The following is a 12,492-nucleotide window of genomic DNA, read 5'->3' on the forward strand; positions in this document are numbered from 1 at the left end:
ATGCGATACTCCAGCATGTACTTCCCAAGCGCCTTTGGATGGAACAGACAAACAGGAAGGGTGGATAAGGACTGTTTATTCATTGAGCAATTCCTTAAAAAAAAAAAAAAAAAAAAAAAAAAGGAAAAAGAAGAAAAAAGAAAAAAAAGGAAAACCCTAATATTTTTGGTAATAAATGTGAAATCTTTTCCAGATGAGGCGTGCAGCCAGGAAAAGAGCAGGTTACACCCCTGACCAGAGAGTGGCCAGTTCCCAGGGACCCATATGCACCCGCAGCTCCCCAGCCCCATCCACAAGCTACACAGACCCAACACACAGTATTTACAGGCCACAGACCACAGGTTCCCACATCACAACGCTCCCTGCTCCCAAAGCACAGACCTGGAGCTTTCAGGGAGGAAATAAAACCACCAACCAACCAAACCAGACCGAAAGAAGAAAGAAACACCGAGGGTTGTACTGCAATAAAAAGATAGCCCTTCTAAAGGAGTTCAATAAATAGGAGAACTAGAAAATCAATTGCTTTTCAGTTCAGTCCATTAAGCCCAGCTCCCCTGTGCGAGGTCTTTCACCTGCTCCCCGCCGGCTGCTACTGGCCACAATCAGTGCCTGGGTTGCCCCTGGCAAGTGGGCACGGTGGTGGCACATGTGTGGGTTGGGGTACAAAGCTCAGCCCCCATCCCAGCCCAAGGCCTCGGTGCGGAAGGACAACCAGTTTCTCCTGAGACATCCCAATCCTGCAGCGCTCAGAGCTTTTTGCAAAGTGCAACGTGAGCTGGGCGCAGTCCCACGGCCGCGCAGTGCCGTCCTTCCTTCCTACCTGCAGAAAACTGGCCGAACCTCTTCGCCCCCACCTCTTTTCCATCTCCCAGCCCAAGAGCCAAAGATCTCTGTGAGCATCTCCTCTTCCTGAGGTCTCCTCGGGGGCGATGAACTTTGCGTCCGCGTGAGAAGGAAATATCTGACTGTATAATATGGATAGGCAATATATATTTGAAGTCACTGAGCGCAGCGAGCCGTCACCTCCTGGAGCTTCAGGCCGTGCTGCCGGGCCTGGAGGATGCCCTGATGCCGTCTCCCTGCAAACAAGGGCTTGCGGCTTCCCAGGGCCTGGACACCCCCGGAAAGGAAGGAAGGGGCTGCAGAGCACCCCCCATCACGGGGACGAGGTGGGCTCCCTGATCTCAGGTTGGTCACCGCCGGGGGGCTTTGGCTTCAGCAGGATGAACCTGTCAAGGAGGTCGGTGTCCGAGCCGGCCTGGGCGCCCGTATAGGGCTCACCTGGGGACAAAGCACAGCGTGGGGATGGCTGAGGGGCTGCGGGATCCCTGGGGGCCCTGAGGACACTCACCGGCATAGCTGGAGGACTCGGCCATGTTCTGCGAGCCGGTGATGTGGTGCCAGTAGGCGCTGCGGGGCAGCATGGTGGTGGGCGTGCAGGGGTAGGAGAAGGGCTCGCTGCCCTTGTTCAGCAGCTGAGGGTGAGCACGGCACACACGTGAGCCCACCCCACAGGGCACGAGCTGCCCCAGGCGACCCACCATCCCACGGACTGTGCCTCACCCTGACGTTCCTCTCCATCTCCAGCAGGACCCGTTTGTGCTGCTCGGCGATGGCCAGCGTTGCGCTGTGCACACGCTGGTAGATCTGCTCGCCTTCCTGTGTCTGGAAGGTGTAGAGGCCCTCTCCTGCATCGCACATCCTACGGGGTCACAGCAGAGGGGCATTACAATGGCACCCACAGTGGGGTGGGCCAGGCCGCAGCGCAGCCCCCCAGCACCCACGGGTGCTCTTCCCAGCCAGCATCATCCCGCGGCCAGCCCCGCTGCCCCCTCCCCTCGTGCCGGGCATGGTGAGTCAGCGGAAGCCATAGGGCCGGGATGAAAGGAAAGATCATGTTTCTTCCCCTCTGGAGCTGGTAATTAGCAGGAAAGTTCCTAATATAGCCAAGCCCGGCGGAGCCTAAGCGGCTCCCCCCATGGCTCCTGCAGGGCTGGGTGCGTGGGTGGCCCCGGGAAGGGCCTGGAGCGGCCCTACAGCTATGGAGCACCCTATGGCAGCCCTCAGCCCGGCGTCAGGCCTGGGGGGGACGCTGGGTGTGCCCGTCTCCATCTCACCGTCCCGCCTCGAAGGTGAAGCGCGTGGCGTCGCGGCCGTAGCGGCGCAGGGAGCAGAGGGGCCAGGAGAGCAGCTTGAGGCGCGGGTTGTGCGTGTCCCAGAGGTAGATGTTTTCGTGGGTGATCTGCAGCTTGCACTCGCCGTACACGTCCAGGTTGGGGCAGGGGAGGAGGAACACGTTGAACCGGTCTGGAAAAAAAAGTAATAATAATAATAATCCACTGGAAAAAAAAAAAAAACACCCAGAAAAACCCAAAATCTCAGCACGGCCGCAGCAGGGCTGAGCCCAGTGCCCCACGCCATGCTCACCCGTCTGCTCGCACTGCACGCCGGCCGCCAGCAGGTCGGGCTCCCCCAGGCTGATATCATTGAGACGAGCACCCAAGCACTCCACCGACAGCGCCTTGTACCACTCCTCAGCCTCCAGCTCTGCAAGGCACACAGCGTGGCAAAGCGAGGCCTCATAGCCTGGCATCGCCCAGCCCGCAGCATCACCCCGTACCCGAATCGCAGGTGAAGGTACGTGCGGAGTCGTCGGCGAAGACGATGGCCACCGCCTGCCTCTTGGTCTCCTTGGGCAGCCGTGTGATGCACTTGACGTTGCTGATCTCGGTCACCTGGAGGGGTGGCACGGTGTCACCGAGTGGTGCTGGGGGGGGGGGAGGTTGATGCATGGCACCCCCCGGCCGTGGCCGCTCACCTTGGGGCAGCCCCGCAGGCACGCTGCCTTCTCATCTGGGTACTTCTCCAGGCGCTGGGGCCCTTTGCTGGAGGATTTGCGGAAGACGAGCCAGCATCGCCGGTAGATCTGCGGGTAGAGATGAACCATGCGTCCCCCTCCCCTGCAGAATAGCTCTTTCCCCACCAACCCTATGGGATTTCCACGCCTGGGAGCAGAGGAACCTCAGGTGCAGGTGGTGCTTGTCATCTCTGGTTTCCCCATCCCCAGGTCAGGGATGCCCATGGGGTCCATCGGTCCCCTGCTACCATCCTGGGGACAGGAGAGGACACTGGGGTCCGGGCAGCCCCGGTGTCCCTGCATACAGCCCCCTGAAGCCCTACCTCGCAGACCTCACACAGCTCCATCCCGCTGTCTGCCCCCATCCCATCCCCATCTCCTAACCCTGCGGGGGTGATGAGACCACTAATGTCCCCCTCCGATCCTTCCCCCACCCCACACTCGTTCTTTGTTCTCCCTAATTAGCGTGAAATTACCCAGCATGCTCCGAGCAATGGAGGTGGGTGGGGGGCTGGCCCCGCTCCCCCTTCCATGAGAGCCGTACCCCCCATTTTGCAGCTGGTATGGGGCATCCCCCCAAGCGCTGCTGGGAGCAAAGGGAAACCGAGGCACGGCACTCAGCGGGATGGCTCTGCAAGCAACAAGTGCCCCCTTCCCACCCTCCCCCCCATCTACATGCAGACCCAAAATAATGCTTTATTATTATTTTTTTTTTTTCCCAAAACGCCAGGGACGCCGAATGCCGTGAGAGGCAACGTGGATGGATCCCTGGCCACGTCGCCTCTCACGGCATTTGGAGCCCATGGAGCATCCCGCCCCCTCCCCTCCCCCCCTCACGGCTCCCACTCACCCCCAGCTTTCTGCTCTTCATCCTCACATAGCCTTGCTTGATGATGTCGTTAAAATTCGTAGCCATGGCGGAGCCCGGCCCCCCCTTCTCCTCCTTCCTCTTCCTCCCTCCTTCACCTGCGCTCCCGTTTCACCGCCGCCTCCGCCCCGGCTTTGTCTCAGTGGCGTTCCCCATCGTCTCCCCACTGCCACGGGTTCTCTTCTTGGGAAAGAGAAACGACAGATAGACGGGAGACGGTGACATCTTCCTCCGTCTCTCCTCCTCCTCCTCCTCCTCCTCCCTTCCCTCCGCTGCTGCCTGAACCATCGCAGTGGAACAGTCCGGCGTTAACCCCTGCACTTCCTCTCCTTCCTCCCGGGCAGCAGAGTAGCTGTGACCAACCACAGTACCATCGGTAGGGTTCAGAGTTATTACCCCAACCCCTCCGAGGGGGGCACGGGGCCAAAGCAGAGCCATTCACTGCCACACAGCCCCATTCACTGCCACACAGCCCCATTCACAATCTGTACTGATCAGCTCAGCTCCACCTTTGGTGGCAGTGCTGTGCCAGCCTTCATCTCTCCTCCTACTGCTTCACCCAGGCAGGGCAGCAGCCCCGATGTCCCCGGTTCACAGCATCCATAGGGCTGTCATACTCATATCTGTCAAAAGGGACACATGATCCCATACCTGGCCCCCTGCCCCAGCCCTGCACCCCATACCCGAGCCCCATATTTGAGTCCCAGACCTAAGCCTCAGCCCTGAGCTTCATACCTGAGCCCCAGTCCTATGGGGCTATCCCCAAGCCCCATACCTGAGCCCCATACCCGAGTCCCAGCCCTCAGCCTCACCCCGAGCCCCAGCCATAGCCCTGAGCCCCATCCCCAAGCCCCCATCTCCAGCCACATCCCCACATCCCTGCAACACCCCGAGCTCTGCTCTCTGTCAGAGCCTCTCACATCACATCCCGGAGCCTCGGTGGTAAATAATGAGTGCAATTCAAAGGAAGATGAAAAACCAATAGCATTACTCAGAAGCCAAACACCGTTGGCAAAGGCAGATAAGGTGCCAGGTTGCACCCAGCTCTCCCATAGCCACAGCCTACGGAGCAGGGACACTTTCAGCAATGGGACCAATGTCCCCAGGCCATGTCCCCAATGCCACCACCATCACCTGTACCGTGGGATAGGATGGGGATGGGATGGGACAGAACGGGCTCAGTTCTGCCTCTGTTCTAGCAATGGGAAGGGGATGGCAATGCCCTGACCCCACACTGTGGTCACCCATAGGGTCCCCATTGCTCTGCTCTCATGAGTCCTGAGCGAGCCCAGGGCTGGGGCAGGAAGAGAGAGATGAGGGAGGCTAGAGGGCACCTGGGGAAGGGGTGCACGTGGTGAACGCAAGGCCGAGGGGATGCTGGCCACCACCCCCATCCAGGCATGGAAAAACCCCCGAGGGCAACAGTCACCTAGGTAACAGGCAAGGGCTCTCGGGCTCCACACTGCATCCTCAGAGCCCCCCCCTCCCCAGTTCCGGTCACCCCCGTAGCCCCCCAACACGTGTCAGCCCCGCAAACCCAGCCTTACCCGACTCCACCGCTGCAGGCGGCGGCCCCGGCGTCGGGCGCTGCGAGCACGGCAGCCGCGAGGCCACGCCCCCAACCAGAGACCACGCCCCAACCAGAGGCCGCGCCCACCGGACGGCGCTTGGCCACGCCCACCGCGCGGACATCATTAGGGTTCAGAGTGAACGCCCCAAAACGGGATCGCTGCATCCCGGCCACGTCTGCCTGGAGGAAAGCGATAGCGGCCGTCCCCTCTCCGCGTGCTCAGGGTCTCACGTCACCCCTTGGGCACAGGCCGTGTGCCTCCCCCTGCCCGCAGAAAGAATTAATGCTTGCTGCAAACGAAGGTCATTAAAAAAGGAAGCGAGCGCCAAGCAGCCGTGCCTTCAGCAGATCCATTAAAAGCAGGGCAAAGCCATGAGCTCATTGCTGTGTTAATTTTTAATGAGATTCTGTCTGACCTCCTCGGCGGCTTCAAGCTGGACTGCAGGGCACAGTCAGAGCCCGGGGTCAGCACTGGAGCTCCCCCGGAGCCACACACACCCCCCAGCCCCAGGGACACCTCATTGAGCCCCACTGCCCCCCCAAGTGCTGCCCCTTGCCGTCCCCTCCATCATTGCCTTTCCAGCCCAAGACATCAACAGAGCCTGAGCCCTGCTGCATTTGGTGTTTATAATAAAAAAAGTCATATACAAATACATACATACAAATTATATATATATATATATATATAATAGCGGGCAGGACAGGCTGGCAGGCTGCAGGCCCTGGTTCAGCCTGCTTAGCTCAGCCCCACTCTCTGCTGCAGGCTTCCTCCTCCCGGTCCCCTTGGTTGATGCTCAGAGCCACTCAGGTGGCCAAGGGGTATCAGTTCAAGAGGTGCAGGCAGCGAGCTCGGGACACCCCCCCAGCAAGTTGCTCCCTGCTGCCCCGTGCCTCAGTTTCCCCATCCACAGTGAGGTGACGGCACAGGGGACACAGTGCAAAGCAGTTCGGGATGAGCCCGGTGACGACAGGCACTTGTTGGCAGGGGACCACCATGGGACGTCCCCACGGCCCCGGACTTTAGGGCACCTGGATCTGCAAGTCCTCATCCTCATCGGGGTCGCTGGTGCCATCCCCGGGGTCGTCAGGGCCAAAGCGGGCGCTGCGCATCTTGCCAAAGAGCGGGGTGCTCTGCTGCCTCCTCAGCCTGCAAAAGAGAGCTGCTGGAAGAGGGCGGCCCTGATCCCCCCCGGCTCATGAGACCCCACCTTAGGGGCTGTGCCTGTTTCTCCATCTGCACTGTCCCCACGGAACGCCCCAAAAAAACCTTTCTGAGCACGGCGGGGGGATCGGCGCCAGTGCTTTTAGCTCTTCACTCGCTCCCACATTAAAATTCATCAGCAAAGATTGATGGGGAAAATTTGAAATGGAGGGCCCGGGATGGCAGGGATGCAGCTCTCCCATCGCTCCCCGCTCGTTCAGTGTGTTTTACTGGAACGCATGAATTATTTAGGGCAAGCGTGCAGGGAGGCTGCAGGGGCAGGGAGGGGGAAGACGAAGCCTCCATTATTTCTCTATGATTTAATGAAGATGTCCCAATAAAACAAAGGAAGATTATAAAAACAAACTCCCCGAGCGCCTCCCGGAGACGCTCCAGAGCAGAATCAATCTCTCTTGCGGCCATTTCATCTCTTTATTGCTAGAGAAGCAAAGGGAGGCCAGAGAAAAGTTTTGAGGAGCAATAAAACGGAGACCCAAGACCCACAGGCATTCCTGCCTCCCTGCAGGCTCAGGAAGCGCCACCCAGGGACAGGGACAGGGGTAGAAGAACCCCAGCAGTGCTGAGCTGCTCCATGGATATGCTGGGGGCACGCAGGCCCTGTGGACTGGGGGAGACAGGTGCAGGGAGCCCATAAGCCCACCCGTGGGTCCCCACCGCTCACTCACCGAGACTGCAGGTGCTCCAGCTGCACCTGGAAGCTCTCACTCTGCTCCGTCTGCTCGTCCAGCGACCGCTGCAGCTTCCGTGTCTGGTTGTGTGCCTCGTCCAGCTGCAGGAGGTGATGGAAACAGAGCGGTTGGCACCGAGCGGAGCCACTCTGCTCCCAAAGCACCCACCCGCAGGGATCCACCTCGTCCTCAGCCTGGGCCAGCTCCTTCTTCAGCTCCTCCACCCTCAGGCGTAGCTTCTTCACCTCACCCTCGTGCTGCTCCACGCGGCGGTTGGCATGGGCCAGCTCGGCTGTCTTCTCCTGGTACTGCTTCTTCAGCTTGGAGTGGACGTGCTTCAGGTCTGCCAGCTCCTGCAGGGACACGGGGCTGAGCATGGCTTCCTACAGCTCTTTCTGCTCCCGAGGATCTCTCCCACAGCCCCTGTAATGGAGGAGCCTCCAACTCCATGGGCTGCCACCCCCTACAGAGTATCACAGAATCATGAAGGTTGGAAGAGATCTCTCAGATCATCAAAGTCCAACCATCAACCCATCACCACTGTCTCTAAACAGAACTGTAGAATCATTAAGGTCGGAAGGGACCTCTAAGATCCTCAAGTCCAACCCCAACCCATCCTCACTAATTCTTGTCCCTAGGTGCCACCTTTCCACGTTTCTTGAACGCAAGGTGAGGGCAGAGTTTGGGATGGAGGAGTCCTGGAGGACACTGTTATAGCAACATGGGGCACGCAGGGACCCAAACCTCCCTGGAGGAGGTGGCACTGCGCTGAGATGGCCTGGGATGGGATCACCCCTCACACCTTGTTCTTCTCAAACAGCTCAGCCTGGATGGTTTTGAGGTCGGTGTCCAGGGCGCTGGCCGTCTGACGCCGTTTACGAGCCAGCACCTCTTCCAGATCCTCGATCTGCGCCCGCAGCTTCTTGTTCTCCCGCTCCAGGTTGAGCTTCTCCGTCTCCAGCCGCTCCCGTCGGCCCCACTCGGCTGCATTTTCCGCCTGCAGCCGCTCCATCTGGGCAGGGGATGCAGGGTAACAGCAGGCTCCTCCTGCTCCTCTGCGCCCTCCCTTTCCCTATGGGGATGCTCCCCACTGCCCGGCCTCACCTCCATGCGCAGCTCTGCCAGTTTCTTGTCCATGCTGGAGCGAGCACCCAGCTCGTCCTCCAGGTCCTCTGAGATGCGTCCCAGCTCATCCTGGTGGATCTCCTTGAGGATGTTCAGCTGCAGGGGGATAGAGGAGAGCAGTGAGCTCCAACCTAGCACCACTGGAGCTGTCCCCATGGTCCCCCTCAGGCTGGAGGGACGCAGCCCTATGACCACACCACATCCACCACCTCTACCAGTGCCTGGAGTCTCCATGCTTCCAGGTAAGGACAAGTTGTGGCTGATCAACGGCACTAACCCAGGAACATGTCACCCCCTGGAGGTTCCTGGACGCCTTGCTCACCTGCTTCATCACCTCCTGCTTGTTCTTGTTGAGCTCCTCATACTTGATCTTCCACTGGCTCAGCTCACCCTCCAGCTTCTCGATGCTCTTGCTGAGTGCCAGCTTGTCCCTGCAGAGAGGCAGCCCTGGTGAGAGCTGGCAGAGCCTCGTGTCCCCTCCTGGGGTGGCACAGCCACCAGCCAGGCCGGGTGGGACCTAACCGGTCTGCAACCCGAAGCACTCACTCCCTCTCTTTGAGCAACACTTTCTGAGACTCATCCAGCCTCAGCTTCAGGGCGGTGATTTTGGAGGCCTCCTCCTCGACGACGCTGACATCCTCCCAGAGCAGTCGGCTCCGCTCCTGGCGCGAGAAGGAGCTCCGGGTGCCCGCAGTGCTGCGCTGCTCCCAGCTGTCAGTGCCCTCCTGTTTGCCCTTCAGGATGTTCTCCATCAGCTCCAGCTCCTGCAGTTGCAGCGTGGAGAGGAAGGGGTCACAAGGGGGAAGCACAGCTGCCCCCAGGGAGGGTGCTGTTGTGGTGGGTGATAACCAGCAGCATCCCCTGTTCAAGCCCCACAGTGTTCCCAGACATCCCTGATTCCATCCTCACTGCACACAAGACAAATAAGATTCCTCTGGAGCCTTCTCCAGGCTGACCAGTCCCAGCTCTCTCAGCCTTTCCCTGTAGGAGTGGTGCTCCAGACCAAAGGCTACCATGAGGATTAGAAACTGAGAATGTGATGCTGCTCCTGCTGGTAGCTGTCACCCACCGCAAGGTCACCCATACCTCCCATGGCTGACTTCTCCTATTGGCACAGCCTCCCAGGGAGGTGGGGGTGTCACCGATTCCATAGCCATGGGGATGTGGCACTGAGGGATGCAAGTCAGCGGGCACGGTGGAGTAGGTGGGCTTGGGGATCTGAGAGGTCTCTCCCAACCTTCACAATGTCTTTAAGTCCAGAAATTCCCAAACAGAGCTCCATGTGCTGCAGCTGCTCTGTCCCATAGAGGGCAACACTCCCTCCTCGTCTTCCCAGCCAGCCCTTCCTGAGCAGCCTCATCCCCCCCACTGCCACTCCATTGTGTCTCCATCCTCCCAACAAGCACACAAACCCCCCCAGCCCCGCTCCCATTCCCCTCACCTTGGCTTTAGGAGGTGCCTCAGCCCCCACATCCCGCACAGGCTCACTCTCAAGGGCGGCCTCGCCATCTCCATCCCCATCACCCTCAGCGCCGCCATCATGGCCGCGGAGCCGTGCCAGCTGCCGGCCCAGCTGCTGCCTCTCCTGCAGCCCCTCCTGGCGCTCTCTCCGCAGCCCTGCCAGCTCCTTGGTGAGCGCCTCCAGGCGATGCCGCAGCTGCCGCACCTCCTCGCGGGCCCGGTTGCGCTCAGCCCTCACTTTGCTCCATTTCTCCCTCCAGTTGGCCGTGCAGTCCGACCACCAGCGCATCGTCTTCTCCATCTGGGCCGCCCGCGCCCGCGCCTCCTCCAGCTCCCGCAGCCGCAGCTCCTCGCGGCCCTCCCAGTCGGCCTCCAGCAGGGCCGGGGGGGGTCCCGGTGACGGCGTCCCGCTGGGGGGGGATGGAGGGGACGGAGTGGGGCCTGGCTCGCTCCCACCGCCCCGCTCGGGGCCCAGCAGGGCCAACAGCGAGCCGCCATGCAGCTGTGGGGAGCCGGCCAGGCGTGGGGCACCGCTCTGGCTCATGGCGGCTTTCCTAGGGCTGCAGCATCGCCTTCGGTGTCAGCATCGGGGTGTGCAACAAGCCTGGGAGGCCTGTGGGAGAGAGGAGGTGTCAGAGGGGGTACGGCCCATGGGGCGAAGCTGTGAAGGGTCCAGAGCACAGCCCTATGGGGAGAAGAGGAGCTCGGAGAGACTGCGTGCAGCTCTGCGTTGCTCTAAGGGAGCTCACAAGCAGCAGGGAGAGACTTGCTGCCTGAGATGATAGCGATGGGACAAGAGGGTGGCTTTAAACTAACAGAGGGAAGATAGGAGGAGGAAATTGTTCCCTTTGAGGGTGGTGAGATGCTGGCACCGCTGCCCAGGGCTGTGGGTGCCCATCCCTGGAGGTGCTCCAGGACACGGATGGGCTGGAGGGCAGGCAGCCTACAGCAGGGCTTGGAGCTCAACAGGCTGTAAGGTACCCTCCAATACAGCCGCTCTGTGGTTCAGAGTGGGAACAGCCACCTGCACGTCGACCCCCAGCCGTCCCCTTCCCACCCCCTCCTCCTCCCCCCACACGCGGGGCACAGGGCGGCCCCGACGAGCCGCTGCAGCTGACCCGGCCGCGGCCGGGCAGAGCTCTGCCAAAACGGGAAACCGCGCCAGGAAACCTCAATGGGAGGCTGCAGCGCTCCCTAATGGGATAAGTACAGGGCCGGGGCCGCCCGCCCGCAGCCCGCGGCCCCACAGCGCGCTGCCCACGCGGGGCGGGGGACCCCGCGCAGCCCCCGCTGCGGGACGGGGCGCCGCGGACGGGAGGACGCGTGCGCGAGCGGAGCGCCATGGCGGTGCCACGTCCCGCGCCCCGCACGCACAGCCCACCCGCGGCCGGAACGCGCGCGGCCCACGCGGGACCCCCTCCGAGAGCCGCCCGCCCCCCGCGCGGCCCCATTGGCTGCGCCCGCTGCCACTCCGCCGTGACGCGCCGCACCCGCGGGACGGCCGCATTCCTCCGCTCCCCCCGCGGCGGTGCGGTGCGGCTCTGCCCGCTGCGGTGCGGTGCGGTGCGGTCCGGTCCTTCTCGGTGCGGCGCCGCCCGGCCCGGCCCGGCCCGGCTCATCCCGTTCTGCCCCGTCCCGTCCCGCCCCCGTCCCGCCGAAGTTCCCCGCAAGTTGCCCGCCCCGCCCGGTGCCGCCCCGCCCGCCGCCTCCCGCCGCCTTCCGCTCACCGGATCCGGTGCGGTGCGGTGCGGTGCGGGCCGGGGCGCTGCCGGCGGAACGCGCTCCTCCTCCCGCCGCCTCCTCCTCCTCCTCCCGCCGCTCCCCGCCCCCCGGCCCGGGGCGGGCGCTGCCCGAAGCGCCGTGGGCTGCCCCCGGGGGTCCCGCGCGCGTTCCTCCCTCTCCCCCCCGCCCGTGGCCCCGCTCGGTTCGCTCCCGGGTCTGAGCGCTGCCGGGACTCAGGGATGAAGGAGCAGCTCCCGCCGAGCCCTGCCTGCAGCCCCACATCCATCACTGCGGGCTTTGGGGTGATGGATCCTCATCCCCCTGCTCTGCCGTGGGGTTTCTCACCTCCCCGGTGGATTCCTGCCCTCCCCTTGGAACAACAGTGCTGCATTTTGGGGTCCCACCATCCACGGGATGTGGGCCGCCAAAACTCCATTCTCCTGCACATTTTCCCGGGGATGTTTTCCCCGGGTATTCCCCGCTTAGCTGGAAGGTTTCCAGCCAACAGCTCCGAACCCCAAGCATCCCCGCTCACCCATTTCCCACGGGCGATGCTGGCACCCTGCGTGGGGCGAGCGGTGAGCTTCAATTCCCAGCAGCACCGCTCTGCCTGCGCACGTCCCGGCCCCTTCCCTCCAACCCCGGTGTTTTTCCATTGGAAAGAACCACCCGGCGCCAGGGAAGGGGCTCTCCCCCTCTCCTTCCCTCGGAGCAGAACGATTTTGCAGGCAGCACGGAGGAGCAGCCCTGCTGGCACCGAAACGAGCCTAGGAATGCTGCTGTTGCTGGGGTTGTCAATGTGTTTTTGCGGCGTTGGATGTGAGCATCTGGGTTTTAGTAGGGAGCAGAAGTTCAGTGAAGAACCTGACGCTGAAAGGGCTGTTTGAGGAAAAGGCTGCTGGGAGTGAAAACTTTCGGTGGTTCTTTTCTGCTGGATCTGGGTGTTTCTTTGCCGGTCACTTTGCCGGGAACAGCTCAGGGGTGCCAAGGGCCCACGGT

At 61.8% G+C, this 12,492-nt stretch overlaps 2 protein-coding genes across 7 annotated transcripts; both read right to left on the reverse strand.

The window, feature by feature from the left end:
• Positions 1-59: 59 nt before the first annotated feature.
• DOK4 (docking protein 4) lies at positions 60-4,391 on the reverse strand. Of its 3 annotated transcripts, none has more exons than XM_085235205.1 (8): positions 3,708-4,391; positions 2,819-2,926; positions 2,621-2,735; positions 2,428-2,547; positions 2,118-2,307; positions 1,564-1,702; positions 1,352-1,475; positions 60-1,281 (listed from the first exon to the last, which is right to left on the reverse strand). In XM_085235205.1, exons 1-8 carry the CDS (start codon positions 3,771-3,773, stop codon positions 1,157-1,159), a joined length of 987 nt encoding a protein of 328 aa, XP_085091331.1. In that variant the 5' UTR covers positions 3,774-4,391; the 3' UTR covers positions 60-1,156. The 3 variants fall into 3 exon arrangements, with proteins under 3 accessions (XP_085091331.1, XP_019475194.2, XP_019475193.2); XM_019619649.3 differs by lacking the exon at positions 3,708-4,391 and adding an exon at positions 3,334-3,480 and having other exon boundaries at positions 60-1,229; XM_019619648.3 differs by lacking the exon at positions 3,708-4,391 and adding an exon at positions 3,334-3,476.
• A 1,282-nt stretch (positions 4,392-5,673) lies between these two features.
• Positions 5,674-12,046, reverse strand: CCDC102A (coiled-coil domain containing 102A). 4 transcript variants are annotated; one of them, XM_085235203.1, is made up of 9 exons: positions 12,029-12,046; positions 9,752-10,384; positions 8,857-9,074; positions 8,633-8,741; positions 8,290-8,406; positions 7,988-8,197; positions 7,368-7,538; positions 7,183-7,286; positions 5,674-6,442 (listed from the first exon to the last, which is right to left on the reverse strand). In XM_085235203.1, exons 2-9 carry the CDS (start codon positions 10,313-10,315, stop codon positions 6,316-6,318), a joined length of 1,620 nt encoding a protein of 539 aa, XP_085091329.1. In that variant the 5' UTR covers positions 10,316-10,384; positions 12,029-12,046; the 3' UTR covers positions 5,674-6,315. The 4 variants fall into 4 exon arrangements, with proteins under 4 accessions (XP_085091329.1, XP_085091327.1, XP_085091328.1 ...); XM_085235201.1 differs by lacking the exon at positions 12,029-12,046 and adding an exon at positions 11,499-11,635; XM_085235202.1 differs by lacking the exon at positions 12,029-12,046 and adding an exon at positions 11,262-11,392.
• Positions 12,047-12,492: the final 446 nt, after the last annotated feature.

Source organism: Meleagris gallopavo, chromosome 13, assembly GCF_905368555.1.
Source record: "Meleagris gallopavo chromosome 13, MGAL_WU_HG_1.1, whole genome shotgun sequence".
NCBI classification, from domain to species: Eukaryota; Metazoa; Chordata; class Aves; order Galliformes; family Phasianidae; genus Meleagris; species Meleagris gallopavo.